The following is a 10,539-nucleotide window of genomic DNA, read 5'->3' on the forward strand; positions in this document are numbered from 1 at the left end:
AACTTTATATGCCCCAGTACAGGGGAACGCCAGGGCCAAAAAGTGGGAATGGGTGGGTAGGGGAGTGGGGGACTTTTGGGATAGCATTGGAAATGTAAATGAGGAAAATACCTAATAAAAATATTTTTTAAAAAGATAATTTACAATGCATTGGGTGGAATAAATCTGAAGAAAAAATGGAGTACAGATCTAAACAGAGAATTCTCAACAGAGGAATCTCAAATGTCCAAGAAGCACTTTAAGGGTCATCACCCTTAGTCATCAGGGAAATGCAAATCAAAACAACCCTGAGATTCCATCTTACACCAATGAGAATGGCTAAGATAAAAACAAAACAAAACAAAAGAAATGCAAATCAAAATGACTCTGAGATTCTATCTTACACTGGTTAGAATGGCTAAGATCAAAATCTCAAGCTACAACTCATGCTGATGAGGATGTTGAGCCAGGGGAAACCCTCCTCCATTGCTGAAGGAAATGTAAACTTGTACAGCCACTTTGGAAATCAATTTGGTGGTTTCTCAGAAAATTAGGAATAGATCTACTTCAAGACCCAGCTATACTACTCCTGGATATATACCTCTACCACACCACAAGGATACTTGCTCAATTATGTGCATAGCATCTTTATTCATAATAGCCAGAAACTGGAAATAATCTAGCTGCCCATTAATTGAAGAATGGATAAGGAAAATATGGTACATTTACACAGACGAGTATTACTCAGCTATTAACAACAATAACATCATGAATTTTGCAGGCAAATGGATGGAACTAGAAAAAAGCATCCCTAAATGAGGTAACCAAGTCAGAGAGACAAATATGTGTGAACTCACTGATAAGTGAATATTAGACCAAAAAAAAGGATAACCATGTTAAAATCCATAGACACACAAAAAAAAAACTAAGTAACAAGGAAGGTTCAAGGGGTTGGGGTGGGGAGATTACCTGAATCTCATTGAGAAGTGAAAATAGAATAGACATCCTAGGTTGATGGCAGTAGGGGACTAGAACAGGTTGGGGAAGGGGATGGGAACAGGAGGGATCAGGTGAGAAGAGGAAGGAAGGAGAGAGTATTGGGTGGGCCAATTGGAATCCTGGGGGTGGAGGACCAGTGAGGGTCAATGAGGGTGACCCTAGCTAAGGCTCCTAGCAATCAAGGATATGGAGCCTGAACCAGCCATCTCCTGTAACCAGGCAAGACTTCCAATGGAGGAACTGAGACACAAACCCAACCACAAAGCCTTCAACCTACAGTTTGTCATGCCTACACTACGTTCAGAGATAGAGCATAACTTGAGGGAATGGCCAACCAAAGACTGGTCCAGCTTGAGACCCATGCCGTGAGAGGGCACTTACCCCTAACACTATGGATAGTATTCTTCTATACTTGTATGAAGAAACCTAGCATCTAATCATCAGAGAGGCTTCACCCACCACCTGATGGAAACAGATTCAGAGATCCACACACAAACATTAGGAGGAGCTCGGGCAATCCTGTGGACTAGGAGAAGGAAGGATTGTAGGAGCCACAGGGGTCAAGGAAACCACAAGAGGACATACAGAATCAGTGAACCTGGGACAATAGGGGCCCAAAGATAATGAACTGCCAACCAGAGAACATGCATTGGCCTGACCTAGGACCTCTGTACATATGTAACAGTTGTGTAGCTTGGTCTCTTTGGGAGACTCCTAACAGCAGGAGCAGAGGCTGTCTCTGACTCTGTTGCCTGCCTTTGAGACACTTTCCCCCAGTAGGCTGCCTGATTTATCCTCAATAGGAGAGGATACTCCTGAACTCACTGCAACCTGACATGACAAGGCTGTTTGATATCCATGGAAGGCCTCCCTTTTCTGAAGGGAAACGGAAACAAGTAGATGGTGAGGAGAAGAGAAAGGGAGGTTGGAGTGGGGAGGAGACTGGTAGGAGAGGAGGGAGAGGGAACTGAAATTAGCAAGTAAAGAAAATAAATATATTAATGAATTAAAATATTAGGAAAAGGAAAATATTTCAATGTCTGCCTGATATGATCCTATACTTAGAGCCTAAAAGTTCCATAAAAATCTCTTAAAACTGACTAAAGGAGTGGCTCAGGAGTGAGGAACTCCTGCTTTTTCCAGAGGATCTGAGCTCAGGGACCTCATGCTCTCTTCTGGCCTCACCTGACGCCTGTACACACACTGTGCATACAGACTCATACAAGTGCACACACAGAGACATACATAGTAACCAAATTAATTTTTAAAGCTCTTGAAACTGATGAAGAACTATAGCAGAGTAGAAAGATAACAGTAAACAGTCAACAGTGTAAGTGGGTACAGTACACACAGAGTTCAAGGCCAGCCTTGACAATTATCAGTAGGGTTGGCATGAACATGGGGGTGCTTGTGTTTCCCACAAATTCTTATTTCTGTTATCTTACAAAATATTCTGAAGTCCAGATTCTGGCTTACATATATTTTTCTCCTTTTGATTGCTTCCATAATTATTTACATAAGTACTTGTCTTTGCCAGGGTTTCTATTCCTGCACAAAACATCATGACCAAGAAGCAAACTGGGGAGGAAAGGGTTTATTCAGCTTACACTTCCACACTGCTGTTGGTTTACCAAAGAAAGTCAGGACTGGAACACAAGCAGGTCAGGAAGCAGGAGCTGATGCAGAGGCCATGGAGGGATGTTACTGGCTTGCTTCCCCTGGCTTGATCAGCTTGCTTTCTTATAGAACCCAAGACTACCACCCCAGAGATGGTACCACCCACAAGGAGCCCTCCCCCCAACCCCACCCCGCCTTGATCACTAATTGAGAAAAAGCCTTACAGATGGATCTCATGGAGGCATTTCCTCACCTGAAGCTCCTTTCTCTGTGATAACTCCAGCTTGTGTCAAGTGGACACAAAACCAGTCAGTACAGTAACTGCAGCTTTTCACATAGCTACAAACATAAATTTATTTACCTCCTTGTTAACACCTTTATTCTTATTTTACTGGTATTAGGAATAAAATTTAAATGTTGTGATCATCCTGACATCAAGCAATATATCAACAGTGAGTGATATCTCACATGGTCAAAGTCAAAGGTGCGATGTTCCTGATGACTTGGAAGATGCAGTAAAACTGTCTCTCCTCTGTCTCCTGCTCAGGTAGGTATCATCAAGTAGAGTATGGCTCACCAACGCTAAACATCCATGATGGACTACCCACATAGGCTTTGAGTGATACATACTTGTTTATCAAAGTCCTCAATTAAAGTGTTATACACTCTACTAATCTTGAAGTCATCCGTCCTTTCAAGTTGTCCTTGCACAATTGGGCTTTACTCCTACCTACACTGCTGCTGAGTTCAACTTCCCAAGGATAACCTAACCTATTGGCTTTCTATCTTCAGGCATCCGAGCCCACAGCCCCAGTGCTGATGTTTCTGATGTACAATAGGAAAGTAATGCTACTGGGTAAGAGTGCTCTTGACTCTGAGAAATGATTCTTTTAGACAGAGTTCTCTTTCAGACATATCACCTGCCTAGCAATCAACACAGACAGCCTGGGACCCTGCAAAAGCAGGTTCACATTTATGCTGACCTGCTATTCCCAGAAGGTTCACTACCATCTCACTGAAATACATTCTTCTAGTGCAATACTCCCAACAGTGTCATCTTGACATAGAATATTTCTAACCCAGAAAGAAATCATCATATTTAAAGGTAGAAGACATAGGATGTCCACTAGAGAGATTGGCATGTACCTCTCCTGAAAAGTTTTTTTTTTTAATTCCATTGGCTACAACAATTCTCTCCCTTTTTCCTGACCTTCAAAAAATCCTCATCCTTTGAATGGGAAGCTGATTTGCCCATCACGTCTCTCTCCTCCTAACCTCTACCAAAAAATAAAGCTTTCTTAACACAAGGATGTGAGAGTTGAGGCTCTACAGAGCCAAGAGTCAGGCTAGATGCCAATCATTCATTTTATCACTATGGATACCACAGCAGCATGTTCATCTTGCAATGAACTTTTTAATCTAAGTGCAGGCAAAGATCAATATTATAGAAGAGCAACCACCCCAACCCTTCCAGGCAGCAGACATGTAACCCCATGAACAGATGGTGGTCTGAGCAGGAATGATGTCAACCAATTACCTAAGAGAGGGTTAATATCTGTGGTGTGTGTGTGTGTGTGTGTGTAACATATATATATATATTACATATATAAACTCTATATATGAACTGTATATAAATAAATATACTGTATTGCATACACACATATGTATATATGTGTATTTATATGTGTGCATATATGTACATATATGTGTGTATATATTGTGTTATACACACAGGCATATATGTACATGCATATATGTGTGTATGTTTACATATATGTGTGTGTATATATACAAATATATATATATATATATACATATATATGTATATATATATACATATAAGAATTTAAAAGTTAAAATTTTAAAAAGGTAATCCAATCACTGGTCATATTATTTGAAGACCTTTTAAAAGCAAAAATTAGAAATGATTAAAAGAATACATGGAAAAATATTCAACACCATTAGCCATGAGAAAATACCAATAAAAAGTTCTTTGAAATTCTACCACATTCTTGTCAAAAACAGCTGTCATCAAGAAAACAAACAATAACAAGTGCTGGTGAGAATACAGGGGGAGGGAGAAGAAAACCTTTACACACAGTTAATGGGACTGTAAATTAGTACAAGCTGTATGGAAATTAGCTTGTAGGATCTTAAAAAAAATAACTAAAATTAGAACCACCATATGAGCAATCTAATCTACTATGCAATACATAAAACAAAGAAGCAGCTTCGTGTCTGTCAGTGGACAAATGCATAAATAAAACATAGCGTACATAAGGAAGGACAAATGTTGTCACTAGCCAGAAAATGGGTTAAATTTGAGATCGTCTTGTTAAGTAATTCAGACTCAAAAAGACAGAATTCATGTTTCCTCATCGAAGGAGGGGAGAGCACACGAAAGAACAGTAGGACTATTTGGGAAGAGAAAATGATTCCAGAGGAAACCACAGGGGCCATGAGAGAGGGTAGAAGTGACTTTCCATATGTCATAAGAAACAAAAATGAAAGTTATAAATTGAAACCCATGTAGGGCAATAAAAAAAGAAAATATCCAAGAATAAACCTAGTGAAAAGGGTTTAGGCCCCTGCAAAGGAATGCACAAGCTTTTCATGAGAAGCAAGTGTCCAGGTACCCAGTTCTGTACATTCTGCAGCGGCATCTAAAACACAAACACTTGTGGCAACATGGTTATGAATAGTCCCAATTTATTTTCTACGAAAAAGTTTCAGCCAATGAGCTGTGTTGAATTCATCCAGCTGAAGGGTACACAGGAATCAGAGCAAGCAAACTTGGGGTCATGATGGTGAAGATTGTCACAATCATCCTATGAACAAAGACAGAATGATTTTGATTGGCAATGAGGTTACACGTGATGCTCAGGACTGGGAGACAGACAGACCCTGGATGGCAGTAAGGAACAGCCTTTGGGGGTGGGTGACATGAAATGATTTGTAGGAACTGGGTTGATTTCCATTTCTTTAATACTGGTATGGCTGTGTTTGCTCTTTATTCTCTCAAATGAGAAATTAATAATTTACATTTATTAGTATGAGTAGTAGAAAAAAAAGGAAGGGGGCATATCTTGGTCCTCACAGGTGAAATGGGTAATAAATTAGGTACATGATTCCTTCATCAAATAGAAAGAAAAGAAATGGAAACTGAAGGAGAAAAGCCAGACAGAGAGATGGGGTTAGAGGTAAAGGAGAATCATGGGAAAGATCACCAGTCTAAGATCCTTGATGCTGCAGACAGCCCCTGTGCACTGGAATCACCTGCTCACTCCAGTTTGTCAGGCTCTAAAGCTAAAAGTGCATCTTCCCCAGGAGCTGCCCCAGTCAGAGTCAAGACTAATGCTCACCCACCCATCCCCTGATGTGTGCTTATTCCCAAGTGTTGGGTGTTTGTTTGTTCGTTTGCTTGTTTTCATTCCTCCAATATTGGTTTACTATGCTTACTCTGCTATGAAACACATTATTCCAGAAACCCTAGCTCACGGTAACCTTACTATGCCTCATATACACAGTTAGAGGAATTTACACAGAGATTGACAGCTAAGACAGTTTGGAATTGGACATTGTGGGCAAAAAGACAGGGAAATATATGTGGAGTCCATGATTGAATACACCACACTCGTGTGCAGAGACATTTATACTTCAAAGTAGGGATATGGATAGAAGGTTGCAAGAACACAGTAATCTTGATATTGCCATACAGTCAGGAGCTAACAAAGGCCCAGATGACCATCAGAGTTATAGCAAAGCTCATGGGATGAATCCCTGATTTGTTGGAAAAACTTCAAGTAAGTTATCACCAGATAAGTAATGAATGCTTGCAAATGATTCAGAGCATTGGGTAAGAAATTCTTCCTTGATGAACACAAATTAAATATGGAAAATAATAAACAAGGAAGAAACTTCCTTCTGATTGGTCCAAACCTTGGAGGCCTGTTGTATAAAAGGCCCTGACTGGAAGAACTTGCTACATTGTGTAAAACTCACCTGGGAACAGACTATCACCCTCCACTCCTGACACCATGACCCACACCTGTCAGCCATGCTGCTGCAAGGCCACCTCCTGCAGGACCACCAGCAGCTCTGAATCCAGCTCTGAATCCAGCTGCCCTGTGTTCATCTGCTGTGCCCCAAGTTGGTGCAGCACACCCTGTTGTTGCAAATCTATCTGCTGCCACAGCACCAAGACTGTCAACAGCTGTTCCCAGCTGTGCTGTCCACCAACCTGCTGTGACACTGCCTCCTGTGACAGCAACTGCTGCAAGCCAACCTGTGTGACCATCTGCTGCAGCACACCTTGCTGCCAGCCCAGCTGCTGCGTGCCCACCTGCTGCCAGCCTAGCCTCTTCCAGCTCTGCTGCCAACCAACTTGCTGTGAAACCAGCTGCTGCAAGACCACCTCCTTTAAACCCTCCTGTGTGATCATTGGCTGCAGCACACCCTGCTGCCAGTCCTGCTGTGTATGCCCATCTGCCGCTGATGACCAGCTTCCAAAGGAACACCTGCAAAGCCATGCTCCAGCAAGAGCTGGCATGCCCTGTGTGCACAAAGCCACCTCTTAACCTTTGCTGGCCAACTTCATGTTCTCTCCAGGGGACCTGACAAATGTAGTCTTTCTTAAGAGATGAAATGCTTTGAGAAAGGATGGAAGAGTCCCTCACCCTCTGCCTCTCATCTCCAGAGACTGTGGATGGTCTTTCTGGATGGCTAATGTGAAGGGCTGGCATCAGCTAAAGTTCTGGGCCAGGATCTTTACATCTTTCATCAAATAAGTTCCTAGAATGTAACTTTATTTATCCTGTATTTTCTTCTGGGTTACCCCCAATTTTGTGTACTAATTTTCTTCTTTCTGCTTACTTCTGATTTGTATCACTAGAAACAAGCAATTCAAATAAACTCTCTGCTGCCATTCATTCCATATTGTCTGTCCTTATATTTTGATAAGTCACTTCAGTTCAAATCTACTTAATCTATAGATGTTTAAAAACTCAACGAGGCTCCCTTGTATCAGTGACACTCAGCATGTTGTTGAACATCAGATCCATGAAAGGTTTTTATCTGGCACAAATGAAATCGAATACCAATTGATTGCTATCTTCATAGTTCCTCCAACCTCTGCTCCCATAAACCTATGGTCTGTTCCCTCCTTTTCTGTCTGGCTTTTATACACATCATTTAAGCGGATCACATAGCAATGGCCTCCTGTCATATTTTCCTTATCTATTTACTTGTTGATGGGCATCTCAGTTTCCACACATCTTATCTATTGTTCATGGGACTGGCATAAACATGCAAGTATCAATAATCCTTTAATATTCTAACTGTATTGATTGCTAGCAAATGGCTGCAGATGAGATTATCACATTGAGTGGCATAAATCAAACATGGAATGACAAATTATCAGCCAAGCGCTCTCATTTGTAAACTCAAGATTTTATAAAGAAACTTCAAATCCTACGGGTTGTTTGTGAGAAAGAGGGATAACTAGTTGGGGCATGGGGGTGGGGATGGAAGACTAAGTATCTTCAAAATACATTAGTACATGATAGATTTAAAAGGACTTTATAGAGTCCTTCACTACATTCAATAAACTGCCAGAAGTAAAAATTTAAATTTAAATTTAAATTCAAATTTAAAAAGGTTCTGATTTTAGTTAACTTAAGCAAATATCCTGAGATATAGCTACTGAGTCACAAATTACCTTTATATTTGTTTGTTTGCTTGCTTGCTTGCTTGATTGATTGATTGATTGATTGATTGTTGCAGAATCTTTGTAATGTTCTGCACCCCTACCACTTGCTTCATGTCCTACTGCTGGGTAAGGGACCCAGTTTCTGGGACTAGAGAGATAGCTCAGTGGTTAAGAGCATATCTTGCTGTTAAGGAGGACCTACATTCAGTTCCCAGCATCCACACAGCAGCTACAACCACCTGTAATTTTAGGTCCAGAGTACCTAATACCCTCTTCTGACATCCCTGGGCACCAGCCATGCATGTAATATACATACATGCAGGCAGGCAAGACACTCATATACATAAAATATTATAAATGAATCTTTTAAAAATTTTTCAGAAGTTTAAGGAGTCCTAATCTCCACATACTTGTCAATACTTTCCTAATCTCTTCTTTTTCTGATACTAGACAGACAACATTCTAATCCAGCAATCGTTATCCTGCTAAATAATATTCCAGTGTTTGGCTTATCTCATGCTATCAGGGCAAAACAAAGGAGCCAACCAAGGAACAGTGTCCCTCCACTGCGCTGCCCTGAGTGAGGCACTAAGACTGTGTAACTCCATCCTCTCTCTGGATCTGTTTTCTGTAGAGAAATGGCATTCCTTCCCATTAACCACACCAGGGCCTGCTCTCCTAAGAACAGAGCTGTGGATCTGATGATAATCTGGAAGCATCATTTTTTTTTTTTGGCTATATTTAGTTAGCAAGAGCACACCTCCAACTCACTCCAGTGAATTTAGCTGACAACTCCTTAAACACAGTTTGACTTTTTAAGTGAAAAAGAACAAAGGCAGAATGCTACAACAGGTACATTCTCAAAAGAAATATCAAAATATGCAAAACATTAGTGTGCTACTATGGGTCCTGGCACCACAGACTCTTTACAGGATGGCTATATATCCATAAGATGCCTTTGCACACAATAGCTCTGTAGATACTTGGGCTGATTTTCTTTTCTTCTCTCTTTCTTCTCTGTCTCTCTGTCTCTCTGTCTCTCTGTCTCTCTGTCTCTCTGTCTCTCTGTCTCTGTCTCTGTCTCTCTCTCTCTCTCTCTCTCTCAGGCAGGGTCTTTTTATGTAGTCCTGGATGTCCTGGAGTCTGCTATGTAAACCAGACTAGCCTCTCAGAGATCTATCTGCTTTTGACTCCGGAGTGTTGGGATTAAAGACATGTACCATGACACCTGGCCACATGTGCCACTTTTAAGTTGTACCCACCAAAGGGAATCTGAACTCTTGATTTCTGTCTTGGGCTCCTGGTTGTGCAGTCTTAATGGCACTATTTCTGAGTTAGTGTAAGCCTTTGTTACCATTTAGAGCCCTCTAAAACAACAACAACAACAACAACAAAAAATCCAGTCTCTTTCTGGAAGCCAGAATTCTGGTTTCGTACATGACACCTCTTTAGCCAGCATGAAGACATCCAGGACCTTGGCTGTTCTTGGGAAACCATGTACAGTAAGAAGCTAAAGTAAAACAGGTTTCCTCCCTAAAACTCTGCAGGCTGGATGTCCACCCCCAAATTCATTAGCATTGCATTGTAGATCTCCCCTGTAAATTCCTGCCTGGCAGCATCATCTAGTGCTGGCCAGCTTTCAAACTAGATCTGGCTAGGTCATAGGAGGGTTACAGGAGAAAGAAGTAAGCCTGTGTTGTATTTCCACCCAGAGAAGTTCAAGGACGGTGTTCTTTTCTTTAAAAAAAATTACTTATTTTTATTCTTTAATCCTTTTTTTTCTTTTTTTTAATTGGGTATTTATTTCATTTGTATTTCCAATGCTATCCCAAAAGTCCCCCACACGCTCCCCGACTCACTCCCACTTCTTGGCCCTGGCGTTCCCCTGTACTGAGGCATATAAAGTTTGCACGACCAATGGGCCTCTCTTTCCACTGATGGCCGACTAGGCCATCTTCTGATTCATATGCAGCTAGAGACACGAGCTGGGGCGTGGGGTACTGGTTAGTTTATATTGTTGTTCCACCTATAGGATTGCAGATCCCTTTTGCTCCTTGGGTACTTTCTCTAGCTCCTCCATTGGGGGTCCTGTGATCCATCCAATAGCTGACTGTGAGCATCCACTTCTGTGTTTGCTAGGCCCCAACATGGTCTGACAAGAGACAGCTCTATCTGGGTTCTTTCAGCAAAATCTTGCTACTGTATGCAATGGTGTCAGCGTTTGGAAGCTGATTATG

General features: G+C 41.3%; 1 protein-coding gene across 1 annotated transcript; it reads left to right on the forward strand.

Moving 5' to 3' along the window:
- The first annotated feature begins 6,585 nt into the window (after positions 1–6,585).
- On the forward strand, positions 6,586–7,516 carry LOC110306275 (keratin-associated protein 4-2-like). The gene has a single exon (XM_021178451.1). The coding sequence runs from the start codon at positions 6,633–6,635 to the stop codon at positions 7,170–7,172; it is 540 nt and encodes a 179-aa protein (XP_021034110.1). The 5' UTR covers positions 6,586–6,632; the 3' UTR covers positions 7,173–7,516.
- Positions 7,517–10,539: the final 3,023 nt, after the last annotated feature.

The sequence above is a fragment of the Mus caroli genome, chromosome 11, assembly GCF_900094665.2.
Source record: "Mus caroli chromosome 11, CAROLI_EIJ_v1.1, whole genome shotgun sequence".
NCBI classification, from domain to species: domain Eukaryota; kingdom Metazoa; phylum Chordata; class Mammalia; order Rodentia; family Muridae; genus Mus; species Mus caroli.

Coding starts and splice junctions, on each gene's coding strand:
- LOC110306275 (XM_021178451.1), top strand. CDS start 6,633: ATGACCCACACCTGTCAGCCATGCTGCTGCAAGGCCACCTCCTGCAGG.